The 20,766-nt window shown below is 36.9% G+C and overlaps 1 protein-coding gene across 1 annotated transcript; it reads right to left on the bottom strand.

Moving 5' to 3' along the window:
* Window positions 1-232: 232 nt before the first annotated feature.
* Window positions 233-2,412, bottom strand: LOC101604078 (60S ribosomal protein L32-like). Its single transcript, XM_045146200.1, has 2 exons — window positions 2,062-2,412; window positions 233-262 (listed from the first exon to the last, which is right to left on the bottom strand). Exons 1-2 carry the CDS (start codon window positions 2,410-2,412, stop codon window positions 233-235), a joined length of 381 nt encoding a protein of 126 aa, XP_045002135.1.
* Window positions 2,413-20,766: the final 18,354 nt, after the last annotated feature.

Below are 20,766 nucleotides of genomic sequence, written 5' to 3'. Positions count from 1 at the left end.
AGGGATATGTGTAGAAATGGGTTCCATGTAAGTCGTGATGGGATGCAGAAAATGTTACTGAGTCACAAACAAATATAGCTATTTTTAACATTATGATCAAGCATGGCTGAGGGAAATGAGTCATTCAGAGTATGAAGTGGCATTGTCTCATGTTAAAAGTAAGTGAAAGGACGTTTAGAAAGTTTTCTAGTGGCAATTAAGAATGGTGATTTATTCAGAAACAAAAAGCCCTTCACTTTCCTGATTCCATGAAGGATATTGTCTGAGAGTCAAAATTTTTCATAGTCAAACAAGCTTGGAAAATGATCACTCACAATGGGTAACAATCCAGTTGGACATTATGAACCTCTAGGCATTTAAGCACTGTACCATATGGTTTTGGAAAGCACTGTAGGAGATGGAGAAACTGGTCAAGGACCAATGTATATGGAATAGTTCAGAAAACAGTATAAGCTCATAGATTTGGCTTTTTCACAAATTATGTGGATATAAAAACAATGTAGACATATATATGTGTGTGTATAGATATATTTTTTTTTAATTTTTATTCATTGAATTATTGATTTGAGAGAGAGAGAAGCAGAAAGAGTGTGAGAGAGAGCAAAAGAGACAGAAAGGCAGAGAGAGAGCTATGTCCATGCCAGGGCCTTCAGCCACAGCAAACAAACTCCAGATGCATATGCTACCTTGTGCATCTAGTTTACAAGGGCACTGGGGAACCAAACCTGGATCCTCAGGCTTTGCAGGCAAATGCCTTAACCAATAAGCCATCTCTCCAGTCCAGATATTCTGTTTTAAGTTTTCTGATGGTTCTCTCTATATAGTCTCATATTCTGGTTTAGCCTGAAAGTCACCATGCAGCCTAGACTGGCCTCAACTTGGCAATCCTGCCTCGGATTCCCAAGTGTTAGCAATATAGGCCTGTGACACCAATGCCTGGTTTTCAAATAATATGAGTATATTTTAATTTTTCAAATATAATAGCCATCACAGGGCTTTAGAAATTGCTTAGCAGTTAAGGTTCTTGCCTGTGAAGTTTCAGGACACAGATTTGATGCCCCAGTACCCAAGTAACCTAGATGCATAGGTTGGCACATGCATCTGAACTTCGTTTGCAGTGGCTAGAGGCACTGGTGTGCTTGTTCTCTCCCTCTCTCTCTCATATAAATAAACATTTCCCACTGGTCTTTGAATAATATAGGGTCTACATCCATTAAAACCTCTCTAAATTAACAATGTTTATCCCATTTAACTATGGTGACTTCATTCTCCATTGGAGAAATTGTTCTTTTTCAGAAGGTAGCAAGATCCAAGGAGATCTCCTACCTCACACTTCTGCCAAAGCCCACATGAAACCACAGAATTTGGTGAGCTGAATAAGAGTGCTGCTTCCATGGTGAACCTGACATTCTGCAACAGGGTGGCCAAGACAGATGTTGAGGAAACTCAACACATAGCAAAGCAGAAATCCAGAAACTCCAGGTCTTAACACAGAAGTAGGCTTAAAAAACACACATACCACGGTTTAGGAAATATTGTGGAGGAGGGGGCAGAAAAATTTTATGAGCCACAGGTCTTGGGGGCATACCCAAGGGTATCACCCACTTCCCAATAACTGACTTCTACTCTCACATGTCTTAACCCACAAACCCATGGGGAATATCAGCAATCCCACTGAGATTGGCCCCTCGTGGTTTGGGGGCAGGGAGGACCAAAATTATGGTACCAACTTATTCTCATTATGTGTCCATGTATAGCATATTCTTAATAAAAAATAGCCTTCATAATATATTTTCATAGAACACCAGTCCCAAAAGATCCTCATATATATCTTTTTTTTTCCCCATTCCTGGCTGTTTTTATTATTATAAATGTCTAGTCAGTAACATTAAGTACATTCATGTTGTATAGCAACCATCTACAAAATTACTTTCTTTTTTTTTGGTCTTGTTTATTTTTATTTATTTTTTTTGAGACAGTGTTTCATTTGCTATATAACCCAAGATGGCTAGAGCTTGCAGAGTGCTGGGATTAAAGGTGTGCACCACCATGTCTGGCTACACTGTGTTCCTTGTTGCTGTGTCCTGAGGCTTCTTCTGGTCTGTTGCACATTAGGAGCACTTCCAGCTCCTTGACATCGTGGACCAGGAACTTCCGGAAGCCAATGGGCAGCATGTGCTTTGTGCTTTTTTTGCTCCCATAACCAACGTTGGGCATCAGAATATGGCCTTTGAATCTTCTCTTCCCCCTGTTGTCAATACCTCTGGTTTTCCACCAGTTACGCTTAACTTTGACATATTGGTCTGACTGGTGCCAGATGAACTTTTTGGTCCTCTTTTTGACAATCTTGGGCTTCACCAGAGGTTTGAGGGCAGCCACGATGCTGAGCAGAAGATGGAAACCACCCCTCATACGTGTCTTAATGCCAGACTTGGATCATACTTGTGATACAGTCCATGGAAAGTAAAGAAATTATTATTATTTTTGCTGACTTTTACTTTAAAAAGAGGAGTTTTACATTGTTTATCATCTACAAATAATGATTAAATTTTAAATGCAAGATGAATGATGAAAGAACTTGTAAAGTAAAGTTGTTGAGTGCAAGGAAAAGATGAGCACTCATGGGCCTGGGAAGATAGCTCAACAATTAAAGGCCCTTGAAGACCTAGGTTCAAATCCCAAGCCACCCATGAAAGCCAGATGCAAACATGACACAAGCATCCGGTATTTGTTTAGAGCAGCACAAAGTCTTGGTGTGCCTCAGCTGTCCCACTACCCCATCCATAAGTAAAAACATTTTTTAAAAGTGCTTTTTGACTTAATCATGTGAAATTTCCAATAGATATTTACTTGATTATGTGGACTATAACACTGAGTATAGAGACGGGGTTTAGAAAAGATGACTAGAAATGACAGAAAGTTTGCAGTTTTGTCATGTACTGCTATAAAAATAAATGATATTATCTAGTGTAATTGGACATACAGCAAATAAAAGTGCTCCAATTAATGAGCCCTGGGTTATTTACATACATGTACAGACCATATGAAGAACAATCAGACAATGAATAAAAGGAGTTGACCAGGAGGGACGAAGAAGAGGACAGGCCAGTGGTGGTTCAGAAGCAACAAGAAACAAGGTAACCAGGCCATGGATGATGGCTCAGAAAGAGAAGGATGTTTCAGTCTATCATGCCGATATAGAGGTATTGCAGGGAGAAAGTGGGTGCTACAAATGGTAGTCTGAGTAAATTAGGAAACATAGTCAAACTATTTAAAGATCAAGTTAGAGGGGGTAATTGTTCTTCAAAGTGGAGGCCAGAGAGTTGGCGGTTGTGAGTTGTTCAGGTGTATGTGAAAGTGATGACAAACAGGAGAACACTGGGTCCAGACACCGCGCCGAGAGGACAGAGCACTGGTGTAAGGAGTGGGGAGACTTCCTTGGAATACTGTCTTATGGCACTGGTGTTGGTTTTTGTATATGTGCATTATAGAATTGCAAAATTTAACTCTATTGAGACTGCAAGTCAGGACAGAATGGGGAAAAATAGTTTTGTTCTGTTTTTCATTTTTCTCTGACTGCAAGAAGGAATGTGTACAGCAAAGCCATAAAGCAATCCATGCGCAGGTCAAGAAGTAACCAAGTGAAAAACTTGCACTGATGTCCAAAGACTGAGAAGCCACATTTTACACACGAATGCTTTAATGCTGTGAGCTTGAACACTGTCACTGGGCATATTTTCTTCCTCACCTTTAAAACTAGAATTTAGCACCAAAAGGGATACAAATGTTCCCAGGATCTTCAGGATTTAAGATACTATTTATCTGACATGGGAACTTATCCCAATAACAGTAAAACTCACCAGCAAGACTGAAAACATAAAAAAAAAAAAAATGACTAAGACATTTCCCCCGGGGCTGGAGAGATGGCTTAGTAGTTAAGGTGCTTGCCTGCAAAGCCAAAGGACCTCAGCTCAATTCCCCTGTACCTACATAAGCCAGATGCACATGGTGGCACATGTGGCTGGAGTGCATGTGCAGTGGTTGGAGGCCCTGGAGTGCTTCCTTGCCTCTCCCCCACCACTGCCCTCTCTCTGTGTCTCTCTGCCTATTTCTCTCTCTGTGACAAAGGAAGGAGAAACATCAGGCTTGGTAAACATGGACTAAATGACCATTGATGTAATCTGTCAATACCATGGTGAAGGGCTGGAGAAATGGCTTAGAGGTTAAGGTATATGCCTGTGAAGCCTAAGGACCTAGGTTCAATTCCCCAGGAGCCACGTAAGCCATATACACAAGGTGACATCTGGAATTCTTGTGCAGTGGCTGGAGGCACTGGCATGCCCATTCTCTCTTTCTCTCTCCCTCCCTCTTCCTCACTCTGTCTCTCCCTCTCTAAAATAAATATTAAATTAAAAAAAGAAAACAAGGTGAGGATACTGTGGAGAAATCTAGGCCATGGATGGAGACAGAGAAGGTCAACTTACTAGAGATTGGCTTATCATATAAACAACCCATACTGTTTTGATCGACTATTGCAATAGCAGTTTTATGTTTCTTTTTTAAAGAAAACATGGAATTTTAGTTTATGAACCATAATAAATCTACAAGTTATCTCCTTGAATTTGTCTGTGTTATTGGGTGATACAATGTTTCAGACACAAGAATGATATTTGCAGACTGAATAAAATAGGGTAATTTTTGTTGTTGTTTTGGTTTTTCGATGTAGGGTCTCACTGTAGCTCAGGCTAACCTGGAATTCACTCTGTAGTTTCAGGGTGGCTTCAAACTCATGGTGATCCTCCTACCTCTGCCTCCCGAATGCTGGGAATAAAGGCATGCACCACCACGCCTGACTTAATAGGGTAAATATTTTTAATAAATATTTTAAGTGTTTATTTATTTAAGAGAGGGAAGGAGAGCTGGGCATGGTGGCTCACACCTTTAATCCCAGTACTCAGGAGGCAGAGATAGTAGGATTGCAGTGAGTTTGAGGCCACCCTGAGATGACATAGTAAATTCCAGGTTGGCCTGGGCTAGAGTGAGACCCTACCACTCCATCCCCCCACAAAAAAGAGAGAGAGAGAGTGAGAACGAGAAGGAATTAGATAAGAGAGAGAGAAAGAAAGAATGGGCATGCCAGGGCCTCAGCTATGCAAATGAACTCCAGATATATGTATCACCTTTTGCAACTGGTTTACATGGGTCCTTTGGCTTTGTAGATAAGTGCCTTAACCACTAAGCCATCTCTCCAGCCTCTAAAATTTTATAATAGATAAGACATTGATCATGTTGAAGAGATGATCAGGAAACATTGGGAGAAGAGACAATGTGAGGCTTCTGCTGTAATTTAAGCAGCAGACTAGGAGGTCTTCGCTTATGCTGTGTCTGTTTCTTCCTTTTGCTTATGGACACACGATCCATATTTGAAATATCTTTCGGCAGAAACTGCACCTTCACCTCTCTCTTAAAGATTCAAGCCTGCATGTGAACCTCTGACACTTACATGAACTCTATAAAGACTGATGCCTGAGGAAAAACTCTAGCAAATTATCCATGCCCAGAGATCACAATTAGAAAATCTAATACAAAGCAAAATCAATTGCAAGTAAGATTGAAAAAGAAGGTATAACAGAACTTATAATCATTATACTTAAACAGTAGAGCCAGTTCAGGTAAGGCATCTAATTATGTAATAAATAGGAGTTCGCAGCATACTTTAAGTTATATTTTCCTAATAAATACAAGTTAAGCTACTCAGAAATATCTGTCTTAGGCACTTGCTCTATTATCTGCCTTAGAAAGAAATCTAAGTCTACCTCACCATTTCTTCAGCAGTGACCCAATAGAAATCCTAACAAAGGCTCAGATATTTCTCCTGCCTTTCTACCCCAGCCTGGCTCTCTTCTTCAAGCAGCCCCTTTAAAACAGCGCATGCAACTTTTGTATATAGAAGTTGGAACCTTAAGTAGTTAATTAATAATATTGATCATATTTTCATCTCAAATTGCATTGTAGTGATTACTGGAATACTTCATATATAAATGTATTACAGATTTTTGAACTTTACACATAGATTCTTTTTTTTTCAATATACTACATTTTCAGTGAACTTCTGATGAAATTTGAGGCATTTACTTTGAAATAAGATGACAGCATAACATATAAATTATTTTAATAACTTTTCAATGACAATAGTCATTATCAATACCATTTGGTCAAGAGGACAGGATTCAAGTAACAGAAGATTTCTCTTCATAGTGATATGAGATTGAAATTTCGGGCGTATTACAACTCGGTCAATACAAAGTCATCACCATAGTTTTTTGTGTTATCAGTCTTCTTGACATTGCTCTCTCTTCAGAGTCTACATAATGATGTCTTAAAGGCATAAAATTAAAACAGTTCCTAGGATAGGGCTCTGTCCTGAATAATTTTTATGATTTTTTAAGTGAATTAGGAAGAGAAGTTAACTGAATTGTATGCAAAAGTCAAAAAAAGGTGGACATTAGAAGAGACTTCCATGTGACATAACCAGTAGAAGAAAAAAATATTTTGATTAAGGAAACCATGGACTAGTACAGACATGGTATCTCTTCACAGATTTCTAACAGAATGTTCTGTAGGAAAAGTTACTGCCTTGTTCTATAACTTCCCACAAAATGGACTCATAGAGACATCTGTAAAAGGGGAGATTAGAACTATAAACATGAATCACTAGCAGTGTTCTAAACGTAAATAATCTATTATTGAAGTGGACAGGCCAACACCACTGAGCACATTCTACAAAGGCTGCTTAATCACCTCTTTGTGTCTCTTCTATGAGATGGATATGTAGTACACTGATCACAGAGTTTATATCTATAGTAGGTTAGAGCAATTAGGTCCTAATTTTCATAGGTCCTTTTATGATGACATGAAATTTAGTTCCTTGTAAAGTACTGCTTTTGGGCTTGGTCATGTGGACTGATTGGCTTTGAAGAAAACTTGAGTTTTAGGGCTAGATTGCTTCATGTTTTTGGCATTCCATAATATATGAAGCTCTACTAACCTGTCAGATGAGTTTATGACTACACAGAAGAGCTATATATCTCCAATAGCACTTATGAAATGGACCATCTCCCAGGTGAACAGATCTGGACAGAATGCATTAAAGAGGCCAGCATGTTACCAACTTCACACATAAGTCTAGACCATAATTTCTATCTACAGAATCAAGAGAAATAATAGCTAATTATTCTTTAAAGCAGAAATAAAACTACTAAGCATATATAAAAAGAACCTAACCATACTTGGAAAATATGATGTTGAGTAAGTGATAAATTAGAAAATGGCAAATCACTGAGGATGGAAGGTCATGAATTCCCAAGGTTATCAGAGGAAAAGAGAAGTTTGAGTATGCACTGCAGGAAAAATATATGCAGGAAAGGTGGAGCCACAGCGGAGGTAATATTATGAACAGTGTGACCCAGTTGTTCTTTGGTTGTCTGAAGGGAGGTCAATGATGGCTAACATAAATATGAAGTGGAAATTATTTAGAAAAGCTTTAGAATTTAGTTTGGAAATAAGGCAGATAGCATACATGGTCCTTTGAAAAGACAATGGAATGGCATTATAACTATGGGGCTCAAGGTACCAGATGTTAAATTTTCTTCAGTACACTCAAATGATTAAAGATGAAGTATAGACATACATGTATACAAATATATACATATATATGTGGCCTATTCAAAGAAATTATTTCATTCTGTTATAGAAAATACCTTATAAGCAATTCTGCAAGCCAGAAGCATCTCAATATCTTGCAAAACTTTCAAAAGGAAAAGTGAACTTACACACACACACACACACACACACACACACACACACATATACACAAGTACACACATATACAAACCCACATATACAAGTGAATAATGAAGGAAAATATTGTGTCCTTTCAGAAGTCTACCAGTACCTTCTTCATAATGTATGGGATCTAGTGCTTATGCATTATTAAAATACTTTATTACATAATAATTCAAAGATTAGAGCTTTTATAAAATAATTGAGATTATTAAAGGTCACATCTATATCTGTCTATCATCTGTTTGTAGTAATGTGGGTTCCATTCGTGTGTGTGTGTGTGTGTATGTGTGTTAGTTATTGGATAGAGTTACATATTTGGAACTTTAGTCAAAAGAAAAAGTGGTTATCAGGTGAAAGTATCATCAACCCAATGTCATACTATATAGGTTACAAACTAAGTTCATTTCACATTGTCTAGGATTGATGTTTTGAGGAAGACAGAGGATCTCACTCTGGCCCAGACTGACCTGGAATTAACTGTGTAGTCTCAGGTTGGTCTCAAACTCATGGCAATCCACCTACCTCTGCCTCCCGAGTGCTGGGATTAAAGGCGTGTGCCACCACACCCGGCAACAGAGAACTTTTTAAGAAGGGACACTGTACATTGTCAGTGAAAATAATTGCAGTGATAGGATTACTTAATCTAAGATGTATGCTAAAATATATAAAAAGGTTATTTCAAATGTTATTTGTATTAGATTGTACTCCAAAATGAGCAAATGTCCAATAGCAGAACGAACATAATAATTAGTTTTTTACTAACCATTAAACAGAGTAATGAGCTATCTGATTATTTTTGCTGGCAATGAGTTTCATTATGATTTGTGACCTACATTTCAGGGATGATAGAGCCAAGGTCTAACTTTAAATAAAATGGTTATTTTTCACATCAATGATGTAAGCTTATTTATCTGTGGCTGGAAACACTTTTCATCGAAGTCCCTTTGTCCTTCAACAAAAAACCTACTTCAACTTACAGAATTTTCAATGACTCTACATAATGAGTAATTTTTTAAAATATATTTTATTTATTTATTTATTTATTTATTTATTTATTTATTTATTTATATATTTATTTATTTATTTACTTATTTGAGAGAGAGAAAGAGGCAGAGAGAGAGAATGGGTGCACCAGGGCCTCCAGCCACTGCAAATGAACTCCAGATGCACGCACCCCCTTGTGCATCTGGCTTGTGTGGGTCCTGGGGAGTCTAACTGGGATCCTTTGGCTTTGCAGGCAAATGCCTTAACCACTAAGCCAAATCTCAAATCCCCATAGTGAGTAAATTTAATCTGTTGATTTGTAATTTTTTGCCAAAATTCCGAGAAGAGTCAAATGAATTATAATAAATCATCTCTTTAGTGTGAATTATTGTAAAGCCTTTACAGGTAAAATACATTTTCAAAATTATTTTCAGGCCAGTGAAATTGTTTTTCAGTCTCCTTCTCCATCCACATGGGATTTCAGGAGCAAAGGAAATAGTAATCCATGAAAAAAAATCTTAGTGACTAATAAGGAAACTGAGGCATTTCTTTTTCTTTCTTTCTTTCTTTCTCTCTTTTATATTTGAAGTAGGGTTTCACTGTAGGTTGACCTGGAATTCATTATGTAGCCTCAAGCTGGCCTCAAACTAATACTGTTCCTCCTACCTCTGCCTCCTGAGTGCTGGGATTAAAGGAGTGTGGCACCACACATGGCAGCATTTTCTTTTATTATAAAATTATATTAAGTTTATTTATAAACATAAATATAAAGGATGGGTAAATGAAATTATAATAATCGCTTTAATTCCTCAATCTTACTATCTTTAAAAATATTTTATTTTTATTTATTTATTAGAGACAGAGAGAGGGTGAGAGAGGGAAGGGAAGGGAGACAATGGGCATGCCATGGACTCTAGTCACTGCAAGCTAATTCCAGATGGAATATCAATTTTGGGCAAATATCACCCATCAGGCATATATGGAGACAAAATAATTTTGGTATATCTTTCACATTGCTTATAAGATCAAGTATATGATTTCTCTTTCAAATTTTTCATATGTATACATTTGATGAGGCCTGCCTTGATTACATCATTACAAAGGAAAATGGCTATCTAGTAAGGCTCTTTCTTACTCTCAACTATATTTTTTGTTATCATCAATGGTAATGACATATATTCTTAACAAACATACTACATTTTATATAGTATTTACTGCTCATATTTATCATTATATTATAATATCAAGGCAGCACTTTTTTTTTAATTTCTTTGTTGGGATTTTTGTTTGCTGATGTCTATGCAAGTTCCCAGAGCAGTGCATTTCTTACAATAGGTACCTAAAACAATTTTGGGTAAATTCAAAAATTTTAAAGGAATATTTGATAAACAATGCTTATAGACACTATGAGCATGTTTAATCTTTAAATAATGTACAAAAATAGAGATTATTCATGTAATATAAATATTTTTAGACTGGAAAGTGGCATTTTCACCTCTTTTATATTCAGACAAAATAAAAAGTTATGAATGCTTTAGAATAATCATTCACCTAAAAAACTTTAATGTAAAATAATCTCTCAGAGAAATGGCTCAGCACTTAAATGTATTTGCTTGAAAAGCATGCTGGCCCTAGAATAATTTCTAAATGCCCACGTAAATCCAGATGTACAATGTGGTACATGCATCTGGAATTGGCCTACAGTGGTAAGAGGGCATATCAATTCATATTCTTTCTCATATTCTCATATTCTTCCTTTATCTTTCTCTCTCTCTCCTGTGTGTGTTTCTTCGTCTGTGCCTCAAATAAATAAATATGTTTTTAAAAAATAATTGAAGATTTATCTCATTCCTCAGATTTCCCCCAAGAAAAACTATCAAGTAATAATTGAATGCAAGGCCATTCCAATCAAACTTTAAGTAGAGTTTGGCATTCCTGCACTTGACTTGGCTGTAGATAGCATTTAGAGTGCTCCTTATTTATTAAATGTATTTACTGATCACATCTTTTCCTATTCCTATGTTATTCAAATTATCTATTATGATAGCGATTTCAGGAGCTTATAATGTATTCCTTTTAAATTGGATTCTGTTTTGTATTATTGCAAAACATAAATAAAAATAAATAGATAAATGGAAACTTTAGAGTCAAGCAAACCTGTGATCAAATCCCTTTATTTTCTTTACAAGGCATATGTCCTTTGCCATATTTCTCAACTTATTAAAACATGTTATGTTTATTTATTTATTGGAGAGAGACAGAGAAAGAGAAAATAGGCCTTCCAGGGCCTCTGCGGCTACTGAAAATGAACTCAAATGTGTGTGCTACCTTGTGCTTCTGTCTTACCTGGGCTCTGAAGAATCAGTCCTGGGTCCTTTGGCTTTTCAGGCAAGCACCTTAACCATTAAGCTATCTCTCCAGCCGATTATATTGCTTAATTTATATAAATCTTTCTATTGTTTAGTCTTAATAGTGGTATTGAAAACATATGCAATTTTACATTAATATTAAATAAAATCATGAACATAATGTACAGTGGCCTCAGACAGTGTCTGGAACATAAAATGCTCCAGAATATTTCTGATCACAGCCTAAACCAACTGAGCACTGAGAGTGTTTCCAACACTGTCCTAAGTGCTTATGTTTTCTTTGTGGTTTGTTTGAGAATGACATTCTTAGGCTCTAATGTTTGAACAATCAGTCCTCAGCCCTTAGCGGGTGGAGACTTGCTGGAGGAAGTAAGTCACTGGATGAGGGGCTTTAAAGTTTTGTAGCCCAAACCCACTTTCTATCTACATTCTGTTTCCTGCCTACTAATAGGACAGATCAGCACCCTACTCAGGCCACCATGCCTCTACTGCCATGGGACTTCCCATTAAAACTATGAGCTAAATATCAAGTCTTCCCTTCCTTAAATTACTTCTGACCAGGCATCTGTCTAAATGTGATAAAGTAATAGATATCATTTTATCTCTTGAATTGAGCAGAAGGATCTGGTAAGGTAGGAATCACCATCCACAGTTCACAAATGACAAAGTCAAAGTTCCATCGAGAAGAGATGGGTTGCCCAAAAGCACTGAGTTTGGGAACATCCAGATGGAATTTTAATTCAAGTATTCTGTAACCAGAAGTAGCCCACCTTCTATTGTGCTTAGTTATCTACAGGTGATTATATCAGTTTCATGTTCAATTTCCCTTTGGAGTCAATAAAACCTTGCACTTTTGAATTCCAAAGCAGATGAGAAACAATCCTTCTCTACCATTTTGTTTGTATTTATTCACTTTTGAGATATTCAGAGAATTCGTCTTTTTTTTTCCACTTTCCCCTTTACACCTTTCCCAAGCTGTTGGCATTTAGCATCCTCACAGGAGGGGGCAGAGCTGCTGGTTTCTATATTCAGCTCACATAAACTCTGAAATCAAGAAAGAAAATCTTCTGAAAATGTGCTTGGAGTTGCTGTGGTTACAGCATCAACTACCAATGTGGGCTGGCATGCGAGGGACAAAAGGAGTCTGTAATGTATTTTAGGATCAGAATTAAAGGAATGCACAAAAAGAATTTGAAATGGAGGAGCATTCTCCTGCTTATGTCCAAAGAAAACATTGAATTATAATTTCAGAAATTCCCACAAAAGAGTAAGTTCTGAGAGTACTACACAAGCAACTTTGCTGAATGGAGGCACCAGAGGAACAAGACAGCATTGTGATCTATTCATACAATTAGCACAGGCTTATTTATTTAAAAAGCATATGTTCTTTAAAGTTAAGTGCAACCAAAGAATAATATATTTTACCATGTACAGTCAGAAGTTGGTTGACACCAAATTAGGAGGAAAGTAAATGGTAATAAATGGAAATAAGAGACCGCTTCAATGGATAGCCGATGCATAACAGTTGTTATAAAACAGTAGAAACTCTTATTAGATAGTTTATACTGTTTGTCAGTCTATCTCCATATTTATAAACTTATTTAATCCTTAGACAAGTTTATGAGTGGATTTATTACCTCCATTCTAGGGATTATGAAATTGAGGCTTGAAATTGATGAAATTTAGTATTATACAACTATTTCATTTAAAGATAAGATACAAACCAAAGACTGTATTATGCTTAAGTCCTTAAGTCCTATCTTTTAATTACTTTAAAGTCATTTTAAGTAAGTGTTTTCCTAATGCTGAATTGGATTTTTTTTTTTTTTTTTTTGGCTGATCCTTCCTAGCAGCAACAGACCTGGAAAATGATATTCCAGGCTGCTGTTTTCAGCAATTTTCTGTTCATGACCACATGATGTTTAGCCATGGCCTATTAAATACATTGCATAATCTTTTGTACCAGAAATGAGGGTCCATTTAAACAAGCAATTGGGTTTTATTGTCATTTTATTTCTGTACATCACTGAGTCTTTCTAAAGCAGTAAGGCACATATCATTCCAGTTGCCTTTAGAGCATATGAACATATCTGAGCTGTCAGGCGAATTTCGCAGGGAGTAGTCATACAGTTTCTTAACTCCTTGGTCAAATCTCTTCTTAGAATATGCTGGATACCACATTTGGTTTTGTATTTTATAGGTAATAAAAATGTTAAAAAAAAATCTAGTTAGCTATGTATGCAATAGCTGTAAATGTGCCATTCAAATCAGTGGTTTGGGGAAGCACACTTCTAAGCCAGGCATTGGTATAATGCCTGGCGTTGGGATTATTCTTGGCAAACTGAGACAGTTCACCAAGCTATGTGTTTTTTCACCTCTGGGAAAGTATGTAATATTTTACATGAATTTTTGATATTCTTTTACATTTCCTGGCAAGTATTAGCTATCTATTTATTTGTATTCTATCAATGCTCTAGATGCCTCAGAGGGACATTAAAACAAATGTTGGGTCTGATGTCATTTTTTTTGTTTGTTTTTTTGAGGTAGGTAGGGTTTCACTCTAGCTCAGGCTGTTCTGGAATTAACTATGTAGTCACAGGGTGGCCTTGAAGTCATGGCGATTCTCCTACCCCTGCCTCCTAAGTGCTGGGATTAAAGGCGTGCACCACCATGACCCAGCTATGTGTTTTGTTGTTGTTGTTGTGTAGATGGTTCAATTGTTCCTTCTCTGCTTTAGAGAAACTCTTCGGGGTGATTCTTTTCTCTATTCCTAGTAGTATCTAAAGTGTAAGGCTGTACACAGTTTACTAATTACAAAGAAAGAACTGCCCTTACTCCTTGCAATTTAGCCCTTCGATTTTCCCATCTGAAAAATCAGCCTCTTTATGTCAGAACCACTCAAACCAAGGTCATCATACCTGTGCTGCCACTGTCACTTTCATATGCTTTCCTGAAAATGTTGGTACCACAATCAAACTTTACCCAAGATGGAGAGAGACCCTCAAGTGTTTCTTTAAATCATGTGAAATCTTTAAGGACTGCGATTCTAATTTTATTCATAAATTATATGGCTTCAATACGAAAATTAAATATGGTATCAAGGATTATTATTCTTTGGATAAATGAATTTGTTTAAAATGAGTGGTTGAAATTGTAAGGGGCTTGAAGAATCTTTCTGGTAAACATACTATGAGGTAATACCCATGCCTGACACTCTCAGGCTTACCTCAATATCTTACAAATTTTTAATTGGGAAAAGTTCATATCTGCAATGCTTAAATTATGTCATGTAGCTTAGAAGCTGAAGCATATTGACCCATAACATCTTCTGAGACCCACATGGGCAGACCAATTCATTTTACAGGAACTCGTGAACAGCTGTCAGCAGTAAGTTCTAATGACTTCATTTGATTCTGATATGTTATGTCCTGGCCCAGCATCTGGGCCCATCTGTGAGAATGACAGGGGGTCTTTGAGCACCAAGGCACTGGCAGCTTTGCTCAGGTAAGAGAGTCGGTGAGCAGATTTGAGCCGGCAAAATGCCCTGCTCTCTTCCCAAGCCCTCCTATGGCAGTAGCCTGGTTAACTCTCAAATCTGCCCTCACTCCACTCTCAACGTCCAGGGGCCAATAGTGAAAAAGGAAATTAGGTGAAATCCATGAAACAACTGAAAATGGCCTACAGAGTGTATTTTCTGGAATTAGGGACTGGATGGAAGGGGGTATTTTAAAAGGAATTATGGAAGTAGAATATTGGCAATAATGAAAATTTAAAAAAAAAAAAAAGAATTATCTATTTCTTTTTGTTTGTGTTTTCTTCTGATGCAAGGTCTGGGTAGCCCAGGCAGATCTAAAGCTCATTATGAAATAAAGCTGCTCTTTAATGCTGAGCAATTATCCTGCTCTACCATCTAGAATGCAGTAATTACAGGTATGCACCACAGATATTGAATATTTTCTTCATTATAGCTGGTAATTTCTTATTAAAAGTAAACTTTGTTTCTGTTTCTTATTTACTCTAATCATCAGTTTTGTTTGACCACCACACCCGCCCTCCCCCCCCCCCCCCACCGTAGTTTCAACAAAGGAACTAAAATCACAAATGACAGGCTGTCCCTGACTTTCTTAGAAATGCCAATTAGGATAGCAGCTGGGTAATTTTCTTCAAATGTAGGCAGTATCTAAACAAACAGAGCCAGCTCACTTTCTTAGTAAGGAAGAGATTCAATGCTAAATCCAAACTGGCATGAAACTCCCTCCAGTGTGAGCTTCTGTCTTTTCCTCAGTTTCTAATCGACATGTGATAAGTGTATTTTCCACTTTGCAAGCCATGAATCGTGATTTGACTTAATACATACACAAGCGGCACATGCATTCATAAATGTGCACGCCACATGTACCATTTAAAATAGAAAACAAAACTTCCTGCCATATCTATTTTGATCTTACAAGCATGCTTAAGCAAGATCATAGATGAAGGAATGGTCTGGTTCATCTGAATATTACTTGTCAGCAAGAAGGAGTCTTGAGAAACACTAAACTTTGTCTTCTCAAGAATAAGAGCATTGCCGGGCATGGTGGTGCACGCCTTTAATCCCAGCACTCGGGAGGCAGAGGTAGGAGGATCGCTGTGAGTTTGAGGCCACCCTGAAACTCCAATAGTGAATTCCAGGTCAGCCTGGGCTAGAGTGAGACCCTACCTTGAAAAACCAAAAAAATAAAAAATAATAAGACCATCATCTTTCTTGGAGGGAGACATTCTCAAACATTGTCTCACTGCTTCTTTTTCCACTTATGATTTTTAAAAAAGTGTCATCCTTACACATAAGTAAAATATTTTCTTACTTGAGGCTACTTCTAAAATACAGGAGGGTTCTTCTGACCCCAAAATATTTCTTCAATTGTTGATTACTGCTCAAAATATCCAGAGAAAGACATACATTTATAATCACCAGTCCCATAAATTCTCCAAACATAAACAAGTCTGTATGTAAATTCTCCAAACATAAACAAGTCTGTATAATGGAAGCAACAATACAACATTATTTCATAAAACTTGGAGCAAAATTATTACCTTACAGTGTGTTTAGTGGTGAAGTGCTTGGTAAAAGACAGCATTGCACAGGGACAAAAACTTTGGGCATTGCAGTTGGACGACTGTAAATAAGGATCTTTCTTTATCCTCTTTTGAAAGCTTGTGATCTTGAAAGTTGTTCACTCTTTTGGAGCTGTACAGGATTGCTGCCAGGACTGTATCAAATAAGCAACACCTGGCAAGCCCATGGCACCCAACAGTCTATAATTACTCAGAGAAAGCAGCAGGGCTGGGGAGATCTGACAGGAAGAGAGGGAACATCACAAAGAGAAGAGGAGTACAGAGGATAGGAGAGAACAGGAAGGTGGCCATTTACTTCCCATAACTACCCAGGCCAACTCTGAGTGAAGCCAAGGACCCATGGTGAGCATGTAAGGTTTTTCCAGACTTGCATTTCTCAGTTGAAGTGAAATTTGTCCAGTCAAGTCTATCTTATTTGGTTTCACTGCCACACCATGATAAAGACCTTAATTGTCAACATTTATTGTGTTAATTGGTTTTCCATATTGGGGATTTCCTCCAGGGTTTTACCATACTGGTAGGGTAGATAGAACCAAGTATTATTGGGTGGAGCTATTTAGAAGAAGTGATGAGCAAATCAGTTTCCTTTGCTGAATTTTAAAAAAAAGTAGAAGAATTAATTATCCATCAAAGAAGGCAATGGTTATCCAAGAATTAGCAATTCAATTTATTTTAAGCATGACTATATACTCACAAGCATTTATAAAACTAACAATTAGAATTAACAGAAGCAAAAAATTTAAGGAAAGAAAAGGAATTCTAAATTTATTAATTGGGCATATTAGACAGCAGCACAGGGGCTAAGTGTTTGGATATTGTGATCAGGCAGATGCGACATATCCATCTTCCACCCTTTGTAATCTTTATTAACCTAGGAAAAGTGTAAGCATCTCTAAATTTTACTGAATTTGTTTGCAAAATGGAGGTACTGTTATAGTCATAATCATACAATAGAATCATTATGGACCTCAAATTGGAAAATGCAGGTAAATAACAGCACATTTATTGATGCATATTAAGTGCTTGGTAATTGCTGCTTATTTTTATTCTTACCTGTGGATCATAATGAAGAGTGAGGAGAAGCACAAGAATAAAGAAATGAATACATCTATGGCTAGGAGCAAAAATAATGAGTCATTCTTAAAATGTTGTGTCATACCTACATACCTACACAGCATCTATTAATTAGTCCACTCTCATATGCTGTCATCCTTAAAACTAATTTAGAGTAAATATTTGAATGTCTCCATCCTTCATATTAGCATTGAAAAATGAAATGTTATCCCAAAGCTGGCATTTTATTTATAAAAATGCACAAAGGAAATGTGTTTAAAATTAACATTCTAAGACCTCATTTCCACTTGCAGAATAGCTTGAAAATTACAATTGTTTCTTGAGAAGCATTATTACTCCCAAGTTGTTCATCTATTTAAACAGATAATACTGCCATAAAACCAGAGAACAGCTTCAGTCAAGGGTATGGAGATAAAAGATCTCTCCTGGGAAAGAAGATTATTGAGTGGTGTTCCTGGCTATAAGATACTGTGCTTTAACTTAAAGAAAATGACTCCCAAGCTCTCTGTTTGCTAACTGTAATAAAAGATTATAAACTCTAGGGTTCCATTTTCCCAGAAAGATATAAAACAAACAAAAAGAAGTCTTCTAGCCAGTGTGGTCAGATACTACCAATAAAGACAGAACAATTAAAAGACCAACTAGAAAAGTCAATAATAACAATAACAAAGGCTTTACAGTTAAAATAATACATATGAAATGACAGTAGCTATTTTTCTTTAAGATAAAATAGTTGTTTTGATATAAATATAAATGATCATTATAAGCATTTGAAAAATTCACAGTTTGAGAAAATTGGTTAAAGAAGATTTCACTAAGTTAATTACATTCTCAAACATTCTGAACATTATTACATGTATTTAACTGAACTTAACATGCATGTAGATGCATGGATATAACTTTATATAATTTTAAATTTGGGGAAATAACCATATATGTAGCTTTGTAGCTATAGTAATTTTTTAGTCATGATAGATGTATACTTCAGCCACTAGGGTTATAATTTTAATTGATCAAATCCTATTCTATTATATGATTACTCTTGAATTAACTTATAGATTTCTTCCTGAGAACATTTGGCTCATTATTTTTTTAGTTCCCTGATGTTAGGAACTGTTGTAGTTGAACACATGAAAACCGATATGAATTTGTGTAATTATTTTCTTGAATCAAAGAACAGCCACCATGCTCTAAATAAAGTAGTGTTTGTAGAATAGCCATGTAGATACACATGCTGTGTTTAGTTTTACTCTGTTCCATTGCTGAGAGTTGAAAATGATGTCTAAGGCCTTCTGTATCAATATTCTAGGTATGTAAATAATGAGCTATGTAAAATAGCTTGAAAATGAACAGTAAGTAACATTTTGAAGATGTGAAAACATAAGTTGACCTGGAAAATGGAATGTGAAAGGAATGGGATGATCCCTCTGTGCAATGTAGGTGTTTACTCTTACCTAAGGAATGGGATAATCCTCTGTGTACCATGACCTCTTTGTATCTCTTTGTTTCTAAATATCTTTGTGATCACATAGCATAGAATGTTTCTTGCCTCAGTTCCCCCTATGTGACCTATGTAACCTTGTGACTTCTTGTAATAGCCTGCACCCTTTTTAACAGTATGTAATTTTGTGGTAAACTCCAAATCCTGTTTTTAGTATAAACACAGTGGTTATTTCCAATAAAAGCTGACTCTCCAAACAGATCAGGGGCTGCATCCTGAGATCCTGAACTCTGGGATGCAGAACTAATGCACTAGCTTTCCTCTTTTTCTCTCTTTTTACCAAATAAAACTGACTCACATTCCGTGAGTTGATGGTCTTGTGCAACACTGGACCCCACAACAGACCATAAGTGTGTATGTGTGACTTGTGCATGTGTTTATGAATGCTTATATGTGCATTGGTACATGTGTATGTTACAGTCAGCTCTCTGTTGCTGGGACAAACATCTAGCCTGACACTGTTTATAGGAGGGAGGAAAGGTGTTTACACTAGGCTTACAGAGTTGGGAGAAACACCATCAGTGGCAGAAGAAGCTGGCTTCCTTCTTTACCTCCAACAGAAATAGCTGTAGCAGGCAAACACCAACAGCGTGCACAAACTGAACTGCCAGAGCTCAAATTGCTCTTTTCACACTTAGTAAGGATGAACGGAAGATCTGCTCCTAAACATAACTTAAGACTGGACTTCACCCTCAATGATATGTCCCCTGTAGAGGAGACTCCTTGCTAGGGATTCACAGTGCAAACTCAATTTTAATAAAACACCTGAGTCTGTGGGGCCATACATTCAAACTATCACATTCTAGCTATCACTGTGTATGTGTATGTGTATGTGAGAGAGAAAGAATGAGAGGTCACATGTTTACCTCTATGTTTCTCCATCTTATTCCTGCTTTAAGACACTGTCACTCACTAGATCCAGAATTTACAAACTTAGCTCTGTAAGCTAGCCTGCAAACCCTGGAATCCCTTGTCTCTGCCTCTCCAGTGCTGAAATGACAGATGTGATCTGTACCCAGCATTTTAGGGTGCATGTCAGGGATCTCCACTTAGGTCCCGATGCTTGTACAGCAAAGACTTTACCCACTGAACCATCTCCCACTAACATCTACTTTTTACCCACTAAACATCTCTTGATGTTTAACTCAGTTAAGGAGCATTATAACTAAACCACAATTTCCTTTTGTCTCTTGACCATATAATGAAATATATTGCCTTACATTCCTTCTTGTTTGTTTGTTTGCTTGTTTGTGTTTTTGTGTTTTGCAAGATAGGATCTCACTCTGGCCAAGGCTGACCTGGCATTCACTATGTGTCTCAGGCCGACCTCAAACTCACAGCAATCCTCCTACTTCTGACTCCTGCATGCTAGGATTAAAGGCATGCATCACCACTCTCGGACTTACATTTATTCTTTAAGTGGGGGGAACACCTAAAAACTTTCCTAAAACTTATGTGTCTATCCATCTGCTATCAAAGCCCTTAAACTAAACCTGGGATTCCAGTCCTTGATCTAAGACTTTATCCACCACTTAAATTGTTCAAATTTCTAACTATGCAAAGTACCTTAAAGGTCTATTCATAAATGAATAAGGAACATAATGAAAACTGGAGGGAAATCAAAATTCTATTTAGCTGGGAGCAAGTAAAATATAGACAATATTGGGCTGGAGAGAAAGCTTAGCAGTTAAGGCATTTGCCTGCAAAGCCAAAGGACCCAGATCGATTCCTCAGTTCCCATGTAAGCCAGATGCAGAAGGTGGCACATGCATCTGTCTTTTGTTTGCAGTGGCTGAAGTCCTTGGTGTATCCATTCTCTCTCTCTTAAAGTAAATAAATAAAAATTTTAAATAATATAGACAATATTGGTCAGTTCCA

The sequence above is a fragment of the Jaculus jaculus genome, chromosome 1 (assembly GCF_020740685.1).
Source record: "Jaculus jaculus isolate mJacJac1 chromosome 1, mJacJac1.mat.Y.cur, whole genome shotgun sequence".
Classification (NCBI taxonomy): Eukaryota; Metazoa; Chordata; class Mammalia; order Rodentia; family Dipodidae; genus Jaculus; species Jaculus jaculus.
Note: the sequence above shows the minus strand (reverse complement) of the source record. Positions and strands in the feature narration are given on the sequence as shown.

Excerpts from the sequence above, each read along its gene's own strand:
- LOC101604078 (XM_045146200.1), bottom strand. The coding sequence starts at position 2,412 with ATGAGGGGTGGTTTCCATCTTCTGCTCAGCATCGTGGCTGCCCTCAAA. Across the intron at positions 263-2,061 it reads ACAGCAACAAGGAACACAGT|ACAATATCCTTCATGGAATC; the intron begins GTAGCCAGACAT and ends TTTGACTCTCAG.